Genomic DNA, 23,460 nt, shown 5'->3' with positions numbered 1-23,460 from the left:
ATAGAAGTTGGTGTCATTAATATGTCATGGTTAGAAAAACAAATATTCAATAAACAGAACACTATAACAGGATCTGGAATCAAAATAATCTAATAGCAATATAAGTGCAAACCTTATATCAACAAAAATAACAATTACTTCACTCCATGAGGAATTTTGAAGATAAGTCTTTATTTAGATACGGATTGATTTGGGACATTTTACTATTCCTGGACTTAAAAAACAATCCGTAACAATTACAGAAAAAACACTGTGGATCATAGATACAAGCCAAACCTGATCTCATTTGGTATCTCCTCCTCATCATATTTGTTCTTGTTTTTCCAGTAGAAGAGTGTGACTGCAACTATCAGGAAACAAATGATGACAGCGAGGACTCCTGTAGCAATGGTCCCTGCTATCAGCCCGATACTCTGAGGCTGAGCTGCAGGGCAGAGACAGTGGAGAGGTTTCACAAACACTTTCCAAACAACTGACAGTATTTTGAGAAGCTATAAATGAACTTCCCTAGATATTCACAGCCATGACTCAACAGTGTGGATCAGTAAAGTAGAGCCATATCCGAATAAACTTACGTGCTACAACTTGCAGGTTGAGCAGACAGGTGCTCTTGCCAATTGCATTGCTGGAGGTACATTGGTAGAGTCCTGATGTGCTGGTGCTGATGTTTCTCAGTGAGACAGTGCCTTGCATCTGATCTGAAGAACACACAGTGAGCCACATGGTAAGTTAAGTGTCAGAACTACAAACTACAAAAAGGGGAATAATACCATAAAGTGTGAGGGTTGAGGCAGGGTGTCTGCTAGTAATAGGGCATCAGTGTTTCCTTAACATGTGGAGTTAGGCCAGATTTTCACTTTTTGTTATCAGCAACATGACAGAAAGTCTCAAATCTGTTTATGTCAAACTACACAAGCATAGAAAATGAATTACAGTTAGGTTTGAATCAAATTCAAAAAGCGTAAACATAACACAAAGCATAATTTAATCCTCTGATGTAAAAGGTTATAGGTAAAAGGACTACCACCAAAAAGAAAAAATGTTGGGCACATATTTAGCCTGCTGGTTAAGCTGCTCAGCCATATAGTGGACAGCCCGTGGGTATCCAGCCCTGCTCTCTCTCCCTGTACAATGCTCTGTCCACTGTTCTGTCCTATCTCTAAATGAAATATGTAAAACGCCCAAAAATAAAAATTTTAAAAAGAGGAAATGTTACAAAGTGGACAAAGCTGAAGAGTAGGGCGGCAAGCAGCACTGAATGAGCCCTTACACCTATGCCCAAGTTGGGATGTGGTTCATGTCGAGGAGTTTTGCATGTCACAGGGTTAGGGTTAAGATAGGAGCGTGACAGGAGCGTGCTTGGCCTTATGGTGAAGTCGCAGCCCGTGTTCAATTCCAGCTTGCGGCTCCCTTCCCACATATCCTTCCCCTGCTGTCTCCCAGTTTCCTCCTCTATCCATTGTCCTGTCCTCTCCAAATAACGGTGTAAAAACAGAAAAACACAACTTAAAAAAAAGATAGAAGCAAGCCAACCAACCAGATTTAGCCTCAACCTCTATCAACCAATCATTCTGCTGCTGCTAAAAATTCTAATTGTAACAATGTAAATTGTAAGCTCTCATGTAGCCAACACACTCTTCCAGTCTGAGGCCACCATAGCTTAACAGCTGCAAAGTCCTGCTTTAACTGAAATATCTATACTATTGAAATGTGATGCAATTCAGAACACAAATGTGAAGCGACGCCTGTGAGCTAGTTCACACAGGCAACTTGAGCTGCACTACTTCCACATTTGCCATTCGTCCGTGTCTCACAATCCCCTGACAAATTATCCTCCCAATTAGGCGGTCTATTTTAGCTGTAAGAGTTTTGGTCTCTGCCTCTGCTTGACCAGTGCCGCTACTGCCCTACACTAGTGCTGCGCTCAAACTTTCAGCCCCAACACCTCCCCAGTATCCATGTCACCAGGGGCAATTTGGGGTTCAGTGTCTTATCCAAGGACACTTCAGCATGTGATAGCAGGAGACAACCAAAAATGTGTCACTATTGTAATCAGTGTGAAAGAATGAGGGAGAAAAGTAAAACTCTATGTATCATACACAAGGTGGACAACACAAAAATAATACTTCCTGACACAAAAATTCAAATTTCTCATGTTTGAATCATTCCATCTATCCATTATTGACCCTCAGTAGGATCAGTGAGGAGAGGGCTATTGGACACGCACATTACATGATTAGGGACTGCTGTTAAGTCCGTGCTAAGGGTGTGTCAGATTTACCAGCAAACGTGAGTCAAAAGGGAACCTTGGTGGCCGGCTTGTTTGAAATACCTTGCATGGCGTTGTGCGGCAGTTTGGGCAGAGAATCCAGCTTCTCCCAGGAGTAGGACGGTGTGGGAATGCCTTCTTCTGAACTGCAGATTAGCATGATGTCGCTGCCTATATCCAGTGTGCCTTGGATTTGACATGCTGGCTTTGAGGGGGGCACTGGCAGAAAGAGAGAGCATGGGTGGAATTGTTTTAAAAAGCAAGTCAAAGATTTTTCTACTGCAAAGGAAATTACATTTCTTCAAAGGCGGAGTAGACTCATGAATCCAACCTCTTAGATGCTGCTTGTAAACTGTTTAAAAATCATTTTAAAGGATTTGTCTCATTAAATGCAAATTTAGAAATAAAAGTAATGCATATTTCTCATAAATCTGACTCTGTTTAAAGTGTTGTTAACTTTTTTTTTCTACCATTGGAAGAAATGAGTGCCCTAAAAATTCAGGGCAACCAAGGGTCAAGAAGGTTGACTAGGCAAAACCCTAGCATTATTCAGTATAAAAGCACATGTTTTGACCTTAGCTGAAACTTAAACTATATTTTGTGCAACAAAAAACAAACAAAAAATCAACAAGTTCTCAGTTATGTACTGAACAAGGCGTCATAGAATTGTGCCAATATATTCTGTATATCTACATAAAAGCTGTTTTTGTCTTATTTCTAAAAACAGTGAAAATAAGCATTCTCTGATTACTTGCAGTTGGTTACCTAGCACGGTGAGCCCAATGACGCCAATGTTGCGCCCCCCTCTGTCTGGGAAGTTGTTGACCAGGCACTGATAGGTCCCAGTGTCAGTCAGCTGGGTGTTATTGATGAAGATGGAGGCACTTGTACTCGGCATGGTGGCCACAAAGCCCACACGGCCATTCAGGTGATTGGCGAGGCTGAACACTTGGCCACCCTGGTAAATTATGACCTGGATTGGGAAGTTGGACAGTAGGGGTGGAAGGAAGAAATAAATATAGGTGGCAGAGAGGTCACAATGAGAATGTTGTGAGAAGATAATTGACTATTATCAACAAATATCTGATATCTAAAAAAAAAACACTCCTCTTGTACAAGGGATTGTATCTTTGGGTGCCAAATTTGTCTCATTACGTTTCCAAAAAGTTTTCATTCTTCATTCTTGAACATGTCTCTAGAAGCCTGTTTCCATATCTGTCACTAGAGGGAGACCTAGTTCTACTTTCAGACTGGGAAATAGCTCGACAGTTGGCAGAGAATTAAGGCAGTTTTATGTCCAAAGAAACAAAGAAACAAAAACCTTTTCTCAGAGGGCAGATTCCCAGGTTAAATTAAAGTAGAATTAAAGTATGCTTTAATGGTTTCATGGTAGTGTTTGCTTCTTCAGATAAAAGCATACACTTAATTTTCTGCAACATTTACAACTTTGGAAAAGGAAAGCAATTAAATTGCAATATGAAGGTCCCAACAGATGCTGTGCAAAGAGGGTTCTGCACAGGCAATACATCATAAACTATAATGCTGATAATATACACTAAAAGAAGACATCTGCATTGATAAAACAAATCTACAGTTATGAATTGAAGGTAAGGTAAGCGTGTCTTAAATTAAAATTATATATGCAATGAATAATTAGTGCAAAAGCTCCTGCCAGGCTGAAAACTTGGATTTAACAGCTCATTTGTGGGACAGAGCTAAGTGCAAACCAGCCCTCGTCCATCAGATGTGCCCACACAAAAGATAAAGAGGACACAAGCAAACACTTGGTGCATACACAAAAGTCAGGCACCCACTCACATGCAAAATTGCTTTCACCCCTCAGCTGGGCCCACACAAAATCTGAACAGGACACACATGTACATATACTACGTGCAAGCAATTCTGGCACTCACACGGAGATATGCACACAAGCACACACAAAGCATTGAGGGAAATCAGAGGGTCTATTCACTTTGGTGAAAAGAGCTCTTATTGAACTGCTCTGAGGCCCAGGCAGGGAAACAACCATCTGTAAGTGTGTGAGTGTGTGTGTGCTCTATGTTGAGTTTATGTGTATGTATGAGGTAGAAGTAATAGTTGGGATGAAAGTGCACATGTCTATATCTGATTGTGTTCTCTGCAACATTTATAAATCATGCAGCTTCAATTTCCGTGATGTAGTATGTTTGCTTTTTCCTCCTATGTGCAGATGAATAGGCAGTGCTTCATCTGTGATGACATCATGCAACCATTCTAAGCATTTCCAGTGTCTCCCTGTACATTCATCCACTCAAGAAGAGTGTATCACTTTTGAATTGTGTGTAAGTGAGCACGATTGTTCAGCAATAGACTATTTCAAAGTCGAATAACTGTATAGTCTGGCTTACGTCTTTCTTTATTCAATATTTTCTGATCAAATATTTCCCCATTTTACGTCTGGTTGTCTCCTCCCCTTTTCTTTTATTCAATTTGTGTCACACAGCATGAGTTTGACCTGGCTTTCCTAATGACCTAAAAAGTTACATACCTTGCATGACTTGACAATATACTAAACTGTATACTTAATAATACTAATCCAATCAGTGGGCCTCACATGCTACACTGGCATGCCCAAGCTCATGATTCCAGCAGGCCTGATGCTATGGTGTTTTTTGTATTTCTCTGAGTTGTATCTATGTTTTGTTTACTGACACTCCTACACAATTAACAGTGATCAATACTGTATTAAAGGAACATTGACATCAATTGATGTCATGTCACATTCCACCCGCTCTCCAGACTCTGTCTACATCAATTTTGTTGACCCATACATGTGTGTATGAGCATGTCTAAATCACCTCATCCTCTTGTTTGACCTGGTTGGCTATGCTGCTGTCTTAAGGCTGTTTGCTTTTACAGTGCCAAAGCACTGTAATAGCAAAACAGTCTTAAGACTCTAGCTTTATGTCCAACCCAGCGGTAAACTTTTGCTACTGATCCTCTTTAAACCCTTAGTACAAATACAGCACAATCATCATCACTATCATCTCTCTCTCTCTCTCTCTCTCTCTCTCTCTCTCTCTCTCTCTGCATCTCCATCTCCATCTACCCCTTTTTCCAAACCCAAATCAGTCGAGGCAGATGGCTGTCTAACATGAGTCTGGTTCTGCTCAAGGTTTCTGCCTGTTAAAAGTTTTTTTCTTGCCGTTGCAACTTGCTAAATGCTGCAAAATGCTCTACTCATGGTGGATTAATATGAGATAAGAGATAGTCCTGAATGTAAGATGGGACTGGATCTTATCCTGAGTTGATGTTGGGTCTTTGTCAATAATATAACAGAGTATGGTCTAGACCTGCTCTTTTTTAAACGTCTTGAGATAACATTTGTTGTGAATTGGCGCTATAGAAATGAAGATAGATAGTGTATGAGTTCAATCAATCAATCAACGTCCACTTTTCTAGCCTCATCTTTACCTTTTATGCACCACAAACCCAAATCTGGATGCACACCAATATTGTCTGTCAATGCGCCAAGAACCAATACACAAGAGACTCTTCCATCATCTCAAAATGGAAAGCGCTTCCTCTAGTCTTAAGACCATTTGAAGTACTTTTACATCACATGTCACATTCACCCATACACACATTCATACCTCTCTACCACTGGGCCACAGTTGCACCCTCAGTATTTGCTGTACTTTTTTGGGAGGACATGTTCCTAAAATGCAGTGTGCTTGATATTATAGGTAAGTTTATTCACACTCCAACATAGTGGGTACATAAATATATATATTTGTGGGTGGTTGTGTGTGTTTATGTGTATGCCTGTTTGTGTGTGCGTGTGTGTGTGTCTGTGTGTGTATATGTGTGGTGGGAACAGCTGTGATATAGAGCCTATAATAGGCGTGAGACAATTAGTGCAGAAGATGATTGTATTATTTGGACGGCCGACTAGCGCAAGGGTTCAAAGGGAAGGGAGGCAGGTGAGCTTGTATGTCCCGCAGCTGCATGTAGACAAATCAAATGGAACCACATAAGCTTTACCAGGGTAGCAGAGAAGTGCAGTAGAAATAAGAAGGGAAAAAATTGACAATAGTAGAAAGGGATGTTGTTTAACTGCACTTGAGATAAAACATTAAGTTAATATCATGAAGGCTTCCCAATCGATCAATCTCTCTTTATTTATATAATGTCAATTCACAACAAACGTTATCTCAAGATGCTTTGCAAACAGAGCACGTCTAAACCATACTCTATGTTATATTATAAACAAAGACCCAACATCAAGACGGGATAAGATCCAGTTCCATTTTTCAGGCAGGACTCACTCTTATTTCATCTTAATCAACTGTGAGCAGAGAACTTTGCAGAATTTAGCAAATTGCAGCAGCAAGGACAAACCTTTAACAGGCAGAAACCTTGAACAAAACCAGACTCATGTTAAACAGCCATCTGCCTCAACCGTGTTGGGACTAGAAAGAAGGTAGAGAGTGATGCAGGCAGAGAGCGCTTGATAGAGACGACAACAATGGCCTGATAGTAGCAATTACCATCATGTAAGAGTTATAGATCTCCCTCATGCCCAAGGAATGCTTACTCAGCGGATGAAAGTAGAAGTTATTATTATTTTATTTTTTTTACTTGAAGCCTCTTGTCAATATCTGTTAATCCTTTTTGTTTACAGTTCTGTTGACTTTATGTTTTTTGCAATCACTGGAAAATCTCTTGTGAGATTTACTAATGAAGGGCTGGACAGTATAAGTACAATTCACATTTTGTTATCTTTTATTTCTGCAATATTTGTTTGGAAAAATAAAAAAGTGGAGAAGGAGAGTTTTATTAACTTTATGAACCTGTGGGTTGAAATTATGCCACTATAAATCATGAGTAAATCAACCAACCAGCCAACCAATTAGTTAATCAGCAAATCAGTATTTTTTTGCTGATAATGCTCCAAATTACATTAAAATTAATCTTAGGAGAGAATACAAAAATAGCTGCTTAAGCCTGTGCTCTTTGTCATATGAAAAGCTGTCTCTTACTCTTTATCTACTCACAAAAAAATGCTTTAAATACACTGGTTGAATTTTGTTGGAGATTGATCATTAGTATAAAAAAAAAACATCATTAGGAAATTTTGGATTACTGTTGTTAAAAATATTTCAGGCGCTGATTTGGCCTGATGTCTAAATTGCGCACCCATGAAGTGGTTGGCCCGGACTCGATTCCAGCCTGCGGCCCCTTTCCCGCATGTCATTCCCCCACTCTCTCCCTGTTTCCAGCACTAACCACTGTCCTCCCCACTCTAACAAAAAAGGGGCAAAAAGCCCAAAAATATAACTTTGAATCAAGATGAATAATGAATAATAACGGGGCACCACATTGGGATCAAGGACCAACAATCAAAAACAGAAAAATATAAGTGTATTATTCTGACTTGAAATGTAACATTTTTTGTATTTAATGAGTATATTTGTTAAAAAGTGGAGGAATCAAGGTGTGAATCTAAGCACTTATTTCCACCACCAGGTGTTACCTCAATGTCCATGCACAAACAATCACAAACAACTACTCTTTAAAATGGATTTCATTCTACTAAACAGCATCAATTATACATAATGGCATAATTAAACAAATAACCATCAAAAGCCTAAACCTCTCAGGAAGAATATTAACAATACAACAGAAGCAGAGGCACACATGTCTGGTTGTGTGAGTGTGTATATGTGTGTTTGAGAGACAGGGCAGAAGGAGAGAAAGGCAACCATGCTACTACGGAAGTGGTTTTATAAAGTAAACCAGGCCTGCTACACAGTGCAGTCAGGTAACATCATATTGGTTTTACTGTCTCATCAGACCCTGGCTACATCTTTTTAAAAAAGTGTAAAGCCATCCATGAGAAAAAGGACATTCCCAGTGAGTGTGGGTTTATTCTGAGCTTCAGTAATCTGTCCATAAATGTACTCTAAATAGCCCAATCCTACCAGAATTAGAAGCCCTTCGATTGCTTCATTTTAAATAATATTGTGCATCATTTTGTTAGCTGGCAAGAGTGAAAGGCAGAAAGTGAACATTAGCCATTAGCTCCCTACACCTGTTTCACAATCTCTACGTGTTTTCAAGCCGTGATGTAACTACAACCAGACAATTTTGAAGTAACAGTAATAAAGACTTTTAAACTTAGTTTTCTCTTCAAACTGTTAGTAATCTTGTTTGCTTACTTTCCAACTTACTGGTACTTACATTTTTCTTCATGAAATTCACAGATTTCTGACTGCTACTGTCGTACAATTGAGCATCAGACCTTAACGTCACCACATACTGTATTGGAATGTGTAACATTGCAGATGGATAAATAATATAAGACAGATGGCTTCAAAAAAAAGTTGTTAAAAGGTTTTTCAACAGTCTCTCGTGGATTATGTTGTAAATCCAAACATGAGGGGACTAAATGGATTAACAATAATCATTATTAGTGTTATTTGGGGCTTCTTCAGGACTCTTTGGTCAAACAACGCCCATGACTTCCGCTGTACTTTGTATCCTCACTTAATGTATTACAAACTGTGAACTGGTTACTGGCAGGATGGGAAAGTAACTAATTGCATTTACTCATATTAATGTAATTGAATAGCTTTTTGGGGTTCTAGCACTTTTTTGAACGGTTTTTAAAATCCGTACCTCAGTATTCTCCTCACACATATTCTCCTGTGACTTACATACTCTCCTTTTACATTAAATATATAGAAGAGGAAGAAGATATGTATATGGGAGGGAGAAACCACGTATGCATGTGAAAGGGAGAATATGGCTGGTATGTGAGACGGCCAACATGAATAATGTGTGAAAGGCCCCTCATATTTTCTTGGATATTTAAATGTAACTATTGAATGTGTGAAAATTCCAATGGTTGTAAATGATGTATTGTGCAGCCCCAGCATCGATCAACTCTAATGCACCAGAGTAATCAAAGCTATTTTCAGTTTGAACAACCTGATACTTAAATGATGCACACAATACCTGTTCTGGCTGGTTGGCATTGGACAGTGGTATAACCATCCAGATGATATTCAGGTTGTTGAGGGCAGCACTGGTGGTAAAGGAGCAGGGCAGGACGGCTGCTTGGCCACGGGCCACCTGGATACTGCTCTGGGATACTGTCACATCCAGTGCCTGCACACACACTGCAAGAAGAACATGGCAGACATTAGTGTCTTGATACTCAAAGCACAAGCACACACACCACATCAGGAAAGACACATCAGGAAGATATATATCTTAACAAAACACCCAAAAGATGCATCTTGTAGATCTCGCCTTCACTCTCACTTTTAGATCACTTTTGGAGAGTAAGATAAAGAGACTTAATGACAGACATGTGAGATGCTTCTTAAGTCTCCTTAGAGCTCTACCTCTGCTCGGAGAAGCTGGGATTGAGGAATGAGGAAACAAAAAACAGGGCAATGAGCAAGGATACACAAGAGCAGCTTTCACAAAAGCCCTTTAACTGGTAGACACAGCCTGTATTTACGATCACTCAATGACCGGATGCTGCAGCAGATTGGACTTAACTAAAACAATACCAGAGTTTAATAACTTAAAAAAGATGGACTTCTAAACAGATAAGGGGTGCCTTGAAACTGATTAAAACAAGAGAGTAAACCCGATTCAATGTATTTAATCTCAATCAATACAGTGCACATGTGTGCAGATGCAAACAGCTGTTAAAACTGACTGACAGCTGAGATCTCAAACTGATAGCAAAGGATCTCTTATGTCTCCTAAAATGTATATCTTCAATCTTTCTCATCTTTCTTCTTTTCCATGGTCCCTCCCATGCATCTTGAGTGTGAGGAACTAATAATAATAATAGTAATAATAATAATAATAATAATAATAATAATAATAATAATAATAATAATAATAATAACTTTATTTATAGAGCATTTAAAAAAAATCTGGATATAAAGTGCTTTACATAGGCAGCAAAATTAAACAGGCAGGTCATGAAATCACACAAGGCAAGATCAAGAAATAAAACACATTTTAAAACAAACAAATCCTTTGAAAGAAATATAAAGGAATACAATTCTTTTGAAATATTTTTTTAAATGGTTCAATTCAAATAAACCATAAAATAAAGTTGAGGTAAAATCAGGAAAAGCTCTGCGATAAACGTATGTTGTAAGAAAGGACCTCCTCGGACAGATCGTTCCATAGTTTTTGATCCCTCACTGCAATCGTTTGTCCCCTACATTTTCATTTTGGCATTTGGAACATACAGTCAACCTCTGAAAACAATACATTGTTTTCTCCATTTTAACTCCTTCCTCTCAAACCACGGAACTACAAGGCTACTTACCTCATGTGGCCTACACTGTCAGCAACCACAAATCAACAGAGACAAATATGCTGTAGGTCTATGCTATTTCCAGACCAGCTAAATACATTACAGACTAAATCAACTTAGATCTCCTCCACAAGAACTTAACTATGACCAAAAAAATCAACAGGAAGTAATCATGTCTTGATAAGGAAAGATGGATGATGGCAATTGGACTGTCTGAGACCCACACAGACGCTACACCAGCACCAAACCTGAAGTAGATATACCTGCTTGTTGAGTTGTGTGATATATAACTATAAAAGCCTTATAGCCACATTTCTGTGACCAATTCCAGGTTCTTTTTCAATTTTGGGACTCAAACAGCAAGTGAGATTAATTTATAAAATGCTATTCCCCTTAAACCGCTTCACACTGAGATCTTACTGAATTTGTGTTTTTGAGAACAATAAGTGAATCTTCTGCAAGCGAATATAATAATAGAAGCCAGAGATCAAACAAACGCATAAACACATCAACACCTGTGCCCACACAAACTATGCACTATTCTCTTGCAGTAAACCCAGGGGCTTCAAGAAAAACTGTTTTTGCGAGGCAGATCCTGTGATGCTGCCACTGCCTGTTAGGCAATGGGGCAAACCAACAAGCAAGCAAAGACATAAGTGTGTATTGTAACCCAGGTGGTAAAGTTGTGTACCCAGCTGCTTAATGGGAACTCATCAAGCACCATGCTCAAAGCACTGCTGATGTAAAAATAAAGTCACAAGCACTGTCACACATTCATTCTCATCCTGACAAGGTATTTAGTACAGCGCTTTAACAACACATTGCAAGAGGTACGGCATCGACCACAACTTTTTACATTTACGTTTTAGTACAAAAATTACAAATATAATGTGTTAATAGTGATTTACAATTGGTGGTTGAATTTTTTGCCTTGAAAGGCTGTTCCCCACAGTTTCCACATGTTGTGCAGAGCTAAAATAACAGCTTGCTGTAACTTAGTACTTAATAGACGGGAGAAAAACTGTAACAATTAAATCCCTTTACTTCTGTTTGCCTGAACTATATGTTTGGTGTAAAAGACGTGTACAAATGCCTACATGATAACTTCATTAAATTACCTATATTCAGTTGAAAATACCTTAAATGGGACATATAAATTGTTGAAACTGACATTTTTTATTGTTTTGTGAAAAAAAAGAGCTAATTTTTAAGTTGATGCTGGCGGCATATTTCAGAGGCCGGAGCAGGGACAACCAAACTCTGATAAAGTTGTGTAGAAAAAGAACCAACCTGTACTAACATAAAGGTTAATTTGCAACAGGCTAGTTACATGGCTGGGTCTATAGAGGGCGTAGAGAGGCTGAGTCTCTCACAAGTGAAAATAGGAGGAGGTTCATCGCTCTGGAAGAGACTTCATGGGAACATAGTTCATCAGTTTCAGAATAATGTTTAACTGCATTAAATAAAATAATTGGAGATTGCATCATCATATTCGGCAATGATTACTCGTTGGAAATCACTACAGAGACTGAGAGCAGGAAACCAGGAGAGAGAGCAACATGCAGTGAAGGACCGCAGGATGGATTCAAACTTGGGCTCTCTGCTTCAAAGACCATAGCTTCGGTACATGGGGCAAATGACTAAACCGCTTGGCCAAACCAACACCCCATAGCACTCATGTTTAAGGACATACCAGATTCACTGCAACACAATTCAACAATTTCCATTAAAAACGTTTTGAAGTTCATAAAAAATTGCTTACTCAGACTAAAACATCACCTACCCATTAATGTATTTATCTATCTCATGGAGCGAGCTTTAGGTTTGGGTACTGAAAACCGGTTCCAACTTGGAACATGTTCCAAGTTTCTGGGATTTGTGGATTTGATAAACTAGGTGCATTTTGGTTCTGCTCAAGGTTTCTGCCTGTTAAAATAATGTAACAGGCAGGATGAACCTCATCCTATCTTGATGTTGGGTCTTTGTAAATAATACAAAAAAAGTATGGTCTAGACCCCCTTTTTTGTAAAGCGTATAGATATAACATTTGTTGTGAATTAGCACCATATACATAAAGATTGATTGATTGATTGATTGATTGATTGATTGATTGATTGAGTGATAGATTGGTGGATACTAATTATATTGTATAGCAGATCACAAGCATATCTCCTTTCCCTAACAGAAAGACATTTATCAAGCCAAGGAATATTAATAATTGAAAGTTCATGGCCTTATTTAGGGTACAACTAGTTGAAGTCAGAGCTGCAGCCACAGATGGAGCTGGAGCGGTGACCAGGGCTGGGGCACGGGTCTGGGCCTGAAACAGACCTTAAAGCTGATGTCACTCTGGGACCTCTTCCTTGGTAACAGACATCAAGTTATCCTTGCTCTGTGTTTGAGTGTGTGGGTGTCTTAGTGTGCTTTTGTGTGTTTTTATGTGCTTGACAGAGCAGAGCACCAATGCCGATCACATCTGTTCCAGACGCCCCTGGCACTGCCATATGGCTGGCAAACATGCCTCCTACAAATCCTCAGCTAAGAAAAAGTTTGCAATAAAAATAGAAAGCCATTGGAAATGAGCGTACATGCAAGGCAAAAAAGCATGTGAGAGACAGTGGAAGGGAAGCAATGCAGAAAGAGAATTCATTAGAAGGTAGTGCATGTGTTTACATTGCTGTAAAAGGTGTGCAATGGATGTGAAGTAAAAACACCAGAGTACTCTGTTTTCCCATATGGCCTCTGACTTGGCAGAAAGAATCCTAAATGGTGTTGCTGAATAGCCAACTGTAAGAAATATCATTCTCCACGTTGGGTCAAATTAATCTAAAGTTTTGAGACAGGGCACATAGACATCTTTTTAAGGCAAGCTGCCATCAATTCCTGTTCCTCGGTCAGAGGACCTGCTGCCACCAGTTCCTGTTCATCGGTCAGAAGTCCTGCCACCATCAGCTCCTGTTCCTCAGTCAGAGGTCCTACCGTTACCAGTTCCCTGGTCGGAGGTTGGAGGCCCCACTGATCTAGTTCCTATGCCAAGGATGGCTCTCACAGTGCCTGTGCCCAGAATGGCTTCTCCAGTGCCTGTGCCTAGAAAGGCCTTCGAAGTGTCTGTCCCAAGACAGGTGACTTGGGGTATATGCCCATAGATGGGACTCTTGTTCCTTCACCCAGGAAGGTGACCCTTGTGCCTTCTCCAATAGAGGCAACCCCCTTGTCTTCGGCCAAGAAAGGCGCTCTGAATTCCTGTGCCCGAGGTTGGCAGCTAAGGCAACTCCAGCCCCTAGTATACTGATGGCAGCCCAGCTGACCCCTGATCCGTGTTCCCCTCAACGCTCAGCGCTTCCCCATGTGGGGTGTCTTGGAGGTCCGCCTGAACTGATCTGCCCACCAGGTTGGGACTGTTTTACAGCCTGGTCAGCCCCCTGGACATTCACCTGACCTGATCTGTCCACCAGATTTTCCACATGGCCATCCTCCAAACTTCTCTTGGCTCCATGCCCTACCTCCAGGCCATGCGCCTTAAAGGCCCCGTTCCTTGAACTCTGGCCCTGACTCCGTCCTTCAGACCCCCTCAGCCCACCCTGCTTTGTGTTCTTTCAGAGACAGTATGGGATTTCTTGAATCCGTTCCTTGGGAGGGGGTACTGTCATGATTTCCCTTTCATAGTTTCTTGTTTGCTATGTTAATAGCCAGTTCCTGTTTTACCGCGTGTTTCATGTCTTGTGTTGTTTCCTGTCTGTGATATGTTAGTCTTGTATTTCATTGTTCTGTTGTACAATTTTATTCGGCTCCCATGCATTTGGTGTTTCCTGTTTTATTTTGAAAGTGCCTTCTCTTTGTCCATCGTTTCTAGTTGTTTTCAATGAAAGTGAGTTCTCTGACTCTCTTTGACAGTCTGAAACGGGTAGGGGAGTCACTGGAGGGTATAGTTGTTTAAAATCAATAAAGTTCAGTGTGTGTTTTTGGGGGGCAATTTTGAAAAACAGATTCATTTGATATTTCATTAACACTTTCCTAAATAAATTTGGGGGAAAGAGGTATAGAGAGACAGTAGCAGCCATGCTTTGTTCTTCATTTAAAATTATTTGTTTCAGGTGATGTATTCTTACGTGTTTCGAGCAGTGCACATGCGCACATAGAGAAAAAACATGCCCCTGTAAAAACAGTTAAGCTATTCACTTAGGGCTTCCCACAGAATGAATCCATTCATCGTGTAATTAGTGTGGAAACAGTCACACACTTCATCAGTCTATTTCTGTCTCAAGAGCCGTAGGGAGAACATTGAACAAGTAAGATTTCCAAAAGATATGATTTCCTTATGACTCCATCAAAGTAAAAACACAGACAGGGGCTGTATTTACAAAGCATCACAGTGACATCTTGACTGGTTCAATTGTCTACGCCAAGGTCGCTATTATTTAAGGTTGGTAAATGCTTACATTATCCAAAAGAATGATGCACTCTTAGAAACCTTATCATACTAAGGAATATCCTTCAAGTCTTTTATTCTCTGAAAAGATAAGTGGTAAGTCTGTAGTTTTAAAATCTATATCGGCAGAAGTGTAGCAGTAGGCAGCAAGTAGGCAGGCTGAAGGCTCTAATTAGGATACTGGGATTCAATTATAAAATACAATGAATATTTTATATCACCGTTGAATATGAAATACACTGAATATATAGCACAAATGTTGACACTTCATACTTAAGGAAGCTTGAGTTGCCTAATAAAACATCATTTCCTGGAGATAGGTCAGTTGCAGATTTGGGAAATCTTACATTTTGGGTCTGTAGGAACTCTAATGAGTCTAGCATACCCTGAAGTAAGACAGTTCTGGTGTTTTGATGAGGTCCCACATGTTCCTCTTTTACAATGCTGTGTCCTCCTAATAAACTTCTGTTTTTTTGATAATGTACGATCAATGTAAAAATTATTTCTATCTAATGCCATGTAATTTTTCCCCCAACATATTTTCTTATTCATTTCTATTTTTTTAAATCATTGTTCTGAAAGTTATTCTAATACTGATAGCAGGATAGTTTCAAAGTGTTTGTTATGAAACCCAGTGTGTTTACTACAGCTCTATTAACCTAAGGCAGCATTCAAATTGTTTAACACGCTAAATATTAACATGCAGAGCAGGCTCATACAAATTGTCTCTGAAGACGCATAACAGCATTTTCCAACTCAGGCTTTGAGAACAGTTCGGCTTTCCCCGAAATGATGAAGGAGAACCAGCTACTTTAGTTAAGGCTATTTGTAAAATCTGCAACAAAAAAATCCATGTGATACGAGAAAATACATCAAATCTGAAGTCTCAGATAGCAAGTTACCATCTAGCTATCGAGACGAAGCTGCTGCCAACTCGAGCACAGAGTGACTGAGCAGCCCATACTTATTTTAGTTCTTACTTTCATAACTGAAACTTCTTTGAGGTATTAACTTGACGTGTATTTTGATTTTATAGTTTGACTTATGTTCCCTTTGGAAATAAAGTAGAGGCAGGGTTTATGACCTATACTGTAGCCAGTCAGAGGCAGTTGCTGTAAATCTCTTTTGCTTTAATAGAAACACAATATATCCATAAAGATCCATGGGTTACTTCACATCTACAAAGGCCATAGGATCTAGCTCAAGTTGTCATCTTATAATGTAAACTGTAAACCTGTATTTTATATGTAAAAATATCTAAGTATATTCTACAAATTCAGATAAATTGCATTGTTCTCTTTGTCCAATGTTTTCCAGAATGAAAGACATCGCCTTTGCTTTAGGGACATCTTTGTGTAATGAACCCTCTGATTTCTTGTAATTGGAATTCTTAACAAACCTGCATAAAAGCCAGTTTGTGAAGAAATACTGTGGTGAGCTTTAAAATGATCACTGTAAGATACCATTTATAAACAATTGTTCTAAGTAAATATAAAAAGAATGGGGCAGTTATACTGCATACCGCACTGTTGAGCCACCCTGAATCCCCACAGGGGGAAATCTTCCACCACAACAGCCGTATTTCAGACTACTAAATGTGGAATTGCTGCAACAAGGGAACTGAGCAGAATAATAATACTAATAATAATAGACTCACAGTGTCTAGTTTTCTGCCTATTGTCCACATGATCAGGTGTAAGTAAGGAGAGCAATGGAGTCACAATCAGTCTGCTCAGAAGGCACTGGTGTTGCTGGTATAGTAGAGAAACTGATGTGACAGCTTTGCAAGTCTGGGAAATCTCTCTGCATTGACTTTCCACCTGTGTGTCAGCTTGTATCCACAGAGGGGGCAATGTCACATAAAAGTTATCTCAACCTGACTGAAGCTGTTGTGTATAGCCACCTTGAAAGGTATATGGTAAATGGACTGCATTTATATAGCACTTTCATTACATGTCAAATTCATACACTGATAGCAAAGGCTGCTATGAGCCCATCAGTTTTGACGACTCCCATTCACACACCGATGGCACAGCACCGAGGGCAGCTGGGGGTTAAGTGCAGCCCTAGGACACTCCGGCATGTGAACATCAGGACCTGGGATCGAACCTCTGAAAAAGCCTACTCTTGATTCAGGCCTCTTGACAAACTAAAGGCCTATATCAAAGCTTCCCTTTATTTCAGAAATCCGGAAGAAAGAGGTGGCTGATCAGCTCTGTGGCTTCTTTCATAGAAACAGTTTATTTGAGGATTTTCAGTCAGGGTTTAGATTCCACCATAGCACAACACTGTGCTGCTGAGGGTTACAAATTACCTACTAATGTCTTCAGACAGTGGTCTTCTCTTTGTATTTGTCCTATTAGATCTTAGTGCTGCATTTGATCCTATTGACCATCACGTCTTGGTGCAGAGGCAGGAGCAATCAATTGGCATTACAGGAACCACTCTAGCTTGGTTTAATTAATTAACATTTATTAAATCCATCTCAATTTGTACATGTTAATGAAAAGTCCTCTGAGCATGCCAAGGTTAGTTATGGAGTACAAAGTTTGGTGCTTTTTTCCCCCTTTTAAATATGCTTCCATTCTATAACATCATGAGGAAACACTTCATACATTTTCACTGTAGATGACACTCAATTATACTTGATAAACCAATCAGTTAACTAGACTAGAATCATGCCTTGAAGACATCACGACCTGGATGACCAGAATTGTTTTGCTGATAAACTCAGACAAAACTGAAGTTGTTGTCCTCTGCCCCAAACACCTCAGAGAAATATTCTTTCTAATGATATATCTGCCCTAGATCAGGCATCAGTCTGGCACACAGCAACACTTTTAGGAATCAAGGAGTTCTATTGATCAGGATTTGTCCTTCAACTCCCACACATTTCAAAGACAATCTTTTTTCCCCTTTGCAAGACTACAAAAATCAGACACATCCTATGTCAGAACAATGCAGACCCATAGGTTGGATTATTTTATTTCCCTTTAAGAGGCTGCACTAGTAAGTCTTAAAAGACTTCAGCTGGTCCACAATGCTGCAGCTTGAGTAAAACTAGAAATAGGAAAAGAGAGTACATCCTGTTTTTAGCTTCTCTACACCAGCTCCCCATAAAATCTAGAATAGAATTTACCATCCTTTTTCTGAACAAAGTTCATAATGGTCAGGCATCATTACATCTTAAACTGCAATGTTCAGTTCAGAATGGTGCACAATTGCCGGTGCATTTCCACTGTCAGAACCTAGGAAGGGTTCCAGAAGAACCGATCTGTACCGTCTTACTTTTTTGGCAACCTTCAGTCAACCGATCCACTACACACACTGTAATCCGTTGATTGTGAGGAAAGAGGGAGGAGAGATTGCATTGGATTATTTCTCTCCTAACCTGGTGTTATTTGATCAGTAAAATCATTTACCAAAATTATGACTCAGTTTTATGTACTGTACATTTCTATTTATATCAAGGAATGCTTTTGGGAGTTGTAAAGATGTCAGGGGTTGGTCTTTAGGAACCTAAATTGTTAGAAAACAGGTGCTTAACACGGACACCAGCTGATCAGTAACAGGAGCGCAGAGATGGATGCAAAGGGAGAGATCGCAAGAGACCAAATATTCCTGCAACCTGATGTTATTTAATTATTAACATAGCTTATCTGCTGCCAAGTTATTTCATGATTTTTTTTTATCTAATGAAAGTTGCCCATTGGGACAATTTCAATCCTTGACAAAATTTCAAAATAAAAGCATTGTGTGAAAACAAGGGGGAGTCTCACTACAAAAAAAACAGATTAGGTTTTTGCTTTGAAAAGCATCCGGGACATGCTTCTATACTTGATTTTCCAGGATTTTGACATGAAGCTGATACAGAGCCAATACAGACCTCCACTCCATGTATGGTTTCTTTATGTGAATTTTGGCTGAGATCCGGATGCAGCTTGCAGAAAAATTCAGCTGGCCTTCTATACACATGTGAGAGTCACTACTCATTCTGGTTGAATGAATGGACTAATCTGCAGGCCCAGTTGTCTTTGCCTCAATCCTCTGAAACTAGTATAGGATGTAGAGCCTTTAGCTTCCTATTTTGATAAAGCTCCCATGTTTCCCTCTCTCTCTTTTTTCATTATGCAAGTCATTAACTTTAAATCTTCATGTTCCATTAAAGTTGCTAACCATAGACCTTCCTGGGAGTCCCAGAGCTCCCATGTCTCATATTCCTCTGGAACATTGCTGTGGGCCTGCCTGAATCCAGCCTCTACAGCTATTAATATCAGCCTCACCATTATTATCAATGTTATGTCACTGTTATTATCAATGTTATGTCACCATTATTATCAATGTTATGTCACCATTATTTTAAATGCTACTATTCAACCTGTTGGCTTTAACTGCTGTATTGAAATCAGTCTATTATCATTCATTTTCAGTTCCTGGAAGTGGTGCACATACCTTTACCATTATCATTGGCACTATAACCATAAGTCTGTATGAGGTGTTGTTGTTGTTGTTGTTGTTCCTGTCTGACTCTATCCACCTCTCTCTCTCTCTCCCTGCATCTCCCTCTATCCCCTTTCTAATCCCATCACAGTGGTGGCAGATGGCTGTTCAACATGAGTCTGGTTCTGCTCAAGGTATCTGTCTTAAAAGGAAGTTTTTCTTGCTACTGTAACTTGCTAAAGGCTGCAAAATGCTCCGCTCACGGTGGATTAAGGTAAGATAAGACTGACTCTTAATCAGATTTCGATGTTGGGTGTTTGTTAATGATATAATGGGTATGGCCTACACCTGCTCTCTTGTTTTAAGCTACTTGAGATAACATTTGTTGTGATTTGGCTTCTTCTGGTTTCAAGGCCAGGGTATCGTGCACAAAGCACAGCCTTGCTATTATTCATTCAAAAATTCACATTTTGATTTTACTGTATGATAAACTGTTGTTTATTACTGTTTATTTCTAATATGCAGGTAAACCACTGTACAACACTTGAAATGTAACAATGACACTACTTTATCTGTATAGGCAAGAAATCCAGCCCAATCAGAAATTTTCACACTTTGAAAAAAAAAGTGGACATAATTTTAGTAATGGGCCAAACAGAAGTCAAAATAATTTATGATTTGATTTAACTGTAACTGGATTCATTAATATAATATTACAATTTAAAGTGTTTCTATATACACTTTGTTAGCTAAGGATCTAAACTTCCTCTTGCATCTGTCAGATAACTGATGAAAGTATGGTGTCTCAGAAGATTAGAAGTCGAAATTCAAACATAACCTTGTCCCAAACCGTCTATCTCTGCATGGTGATCTTGCCGAATTAAAAGAGAGCCAGCTTTATGATCTTGCATTGCAGTACACCCCTTCTTCTTTTTGTATCTTTTTCGTGTTTTTGAAAGCTGATGCTACTTCTCAGTGGCCTTCATGTTTTCTGCCTCTCAGAGAATGCAGCTGCAGTAACTCCACCTACTGTGATGTCATGTGCAGACACGGGAAAAACATGATAACCAAGTGGAGGGTAATGCAGACTAAAAGAGACTACTGCTGTTAAGCAAAAATATATGCAATCAATAACAGGCTTTGAGATTGATTTATAATATTAATCAGATATGTACATAAAAGGAAGCACAGGTAGTTTCTTTAATACTCTTCGCTCTTATTTGTTGTTTCATTGCTGACTTATCTTATTTGTATTTAATTTTACATTTTCATTTGGAGTTACTGCACTTCCTACATTGTAACTGCCATTTCAAAGAAACAAATGTGCAATCGTGTTATGTCAATTTCAAAATCATGACACAAATGGCTCATTGGTGTATATGTGAAATGAAGAACTCAAAATGAAGACATTTATTGATTAAATCATTAACAAATAGCACTTAGTGTATTCTACGTTGTTTAATGTAACTCCTTGTAATCCCCTGTTGCACCGTTCCTAATAGCCAAAGAAAAGGTAATAGCTCCTTTATTTATCTTCCCCTCCCAGTGGACTGGCTCAGACCTCAGGAGGTCCCACCAGTGGTATTGCAGTGTGAAATTTATGCTGGGGCCAATGAATGCTTTTCCATCATAGCATCATTTACATTTAAATTAATTCCATCAAAAGCAAAGCTGAATGTTCAATGAGCAGAGAGTCAGGCAAGCTGTGACCCTTTCCTCTCAAAAGAGGAGGTCAGGGAAGAAGGAGATCAAAGAAACTGGGGATGAATACTCAGGAAGATGAGACCCTACGGTGGTAGAATTAAAGAGTGCATGTGATTTTAGCCTTTTATTTAATCAACTGGAACAAAGTAGCTCATAAATGAATGATGGCCAGTACCACTGATTATGTAAATTGCTAGAAATTAAACAATATGTTGATTGCACACTTTCAAATGAAGCATATCATTATCCATAATTGACTGCCCTATGTTATTATCCCTATGGAAACAATCATCACTATTGATCTGTTCAAATCAATACTGCAGCTTCAAACTCCACAGGGAAAGCCACAGCAGGGACATATCAAGCAGCACATACATTCAGCTCTAGGCCAGGGCGCATCCCAACAGCTTGCCCATGGCATCATTGCATAGCATGTCAAAAACACTGTTAAATAAATCAGTTTCTCCCCTTGTTTCTTCTCAGGTTCTGCAGCACCATTCTTGAATATTCATGTATGTAATTTCACATATGCATACTTCTCTCTCGGGTTTTACAGTTTGATGTTTTGGAGATTTAAAGCTAATTCTCTTCTCACTGCACATGGTGAAATAACAGGAAGGCTATAATAACTATATTATTTTCACCTTCATTGTTTCTGTGATATCTCAAAAAGTATGGAATATTATCATCTTTTTCGCACGCTTGTCCTAATTATTTCTCTTTTCTCTCTCCAGCTCTCTTACTGTCTCCACTTATATCTCGTTTGCCTTAGAATCTCCTGCAGAATTAATCTTTTAAATCTTATTTAACATTCTCTAAAGTTAGCTTTTTTTGCAGAGCATGCATCTGCACTGCCTAAGTTACACGTATGAGATACTAGAAATGCACATCTATATGCATGCAACACTCAAAAACATGCACATACACGATTGATGGCAACTTAGCGTACGTGATTACTGTGGCTCTAAGCTGCTTAGAGGTTCCGTCCCATCTGGCTCTGGTGTTTGCAGCATCATTCACTGCCCCACACCACACACACCGCCCCTTTTCCCCATCCTTCTTCTATTTTATCCCCTGTCATCCACTCTCCCTGTACACTGACACACACAAACATACAGTGGGGGAGAGCAGAGGCGGAGCAAAAGGGACGATAATCCTGTGTAATCTGGGTTTACCAACTATTAGGGCTCTGCAGTGTTTTCTTATGTAATCTAATCATCCGTAGAAACGTGCAGTCATCTATCAGAGTGAGTTTGGGTGTGTATGTGGGTTGCAATGTAGCAACTGGAAGGGATGCCTCCTCGTGCCACCTGGACCTTGTGAGAATATGACAACCATTCCCAAAAACTCACGCACACGCATGCACACGCAAACACAGCAGGCATAGACAAAGAAACTCCTACATACAATCACACACATAAACACACGTTATGTGCACATCCTCAAAAATATAAAATGTGACTTATGCACACTATTGGTGCACAGTGGCGATTTTGGCATGAAAATTCTGGTGAGGCCAAGCAATTTTCACACAAGAAAATCTGATGATCCAAACACAGGACACTATATAACATTCAACCATACTTGCATAACAAATAAACTGCATGCAACTAAGAGAGTGGGTCACAGAGCCGCTGATGATTAAGTTCCCTCTGACTTATGCCATCTAAAATCACAGAAATAATAAAGATCTTAAACGTATCATACCATATCGACAACATCAAAGAAAGAGTGCTTAACATCAAATACTCAGTGTCAAAACGATGCCAGTACGAAGCCACTAAGCACTGTGCCCTACGGTCAAACAGAAGTATAAGTATTATAGAAAGGTGACCCCACACACAAGGAGTGAACTTACTACCAGCAACTATAAAAAATTGTTCTATTAACATAAGTATAATTACATTATTGGGTCTGAAATAGAGAAGCCTGTCTTCTAAAGAACAGCGCCCTTTATGCAAAAACTCCACTGCTTGTGAAGACATAAAAACCTTATATAATACTAGAACTGGATAAATAATCAGTTAAGACTTTTCAAATGCTCTTGCAGGTGATAAATGTATCAGTTTTTGTATGAACCAAAATCCAAACATTTTGTGTTTACTTGTTTTGAGAAATTAGCTTTCATATGATAAATGATTTTGGAGAAGTAAACTTGGGTTCTGTGGTCTTAACTCTAGAAGTATACTGAAAAAATGCTTAGTGAGTGAGTAGTTTTGCTTAAAAGGACTTAAGTAATCAAAACAATCCAAGACAGCTAAAAACTAACTCAAGTTTCAGTTTACTCAC

The 23,460-nt window shown here is 39.2% G+C and overlaps 1 protein-coding gene across 2 annotated transcripts in view; it reads right to left on the bottom strand.

Moving 5' to 3' along the window:
* The window catches only part of igsf11 (immunoglobulin superfamily member 11), a 67,159-nt gene that overhangs the window by 4,904 nt on the left and 38,795 nt on the right, over window positions 1-23,460 (bottom strand). For both annotated transcript variants that reach the window (XM_034700303.1, XM_034700304.1), the window contains 5 exons: window positions 9,269-9,432; window positions 3,035-3,242; window positions 2,333-2,488; window positions 576-698; window positions 277-424 (listed from right to left, as the gene is read on the bottom strand). In XM_034700303.1, coding sequence (XP_034556194.1) covers window positions 277-424; window positions 576-698; window positions 2,333-2,488; window positions 3,035-3,242; window positions 9,269-9,432 — 799 coding nt within the window. The remainder of the gene's footprint in view (window positions 1-276; window positions 425-575; window positions 699-2,332; window positions 2,489-3,034; window positions 3,243-9,268; window positions 9,433-23,460) is intronic.

This window comes from Notolabrus celidotus, chromosome 14, assembly GCF_009762535.1.
Source record: "Notolabrus celidotus isolate fNotCel1 chromosome 14, fNotCel1.pri, whole genome shotgun sequence".
Taxonomy (NCBI): Eukaryota; Metazoa; Chordata; class Actinopteri; order Labriformes; family Labridae; genus Notolabrus; species Notolabrus celidotus.
The sequence above is the reverse complement of the archived record's forward strand: the minus strand, read 5'-3'. Positions and strand labels throughout refer to the sequence as shown.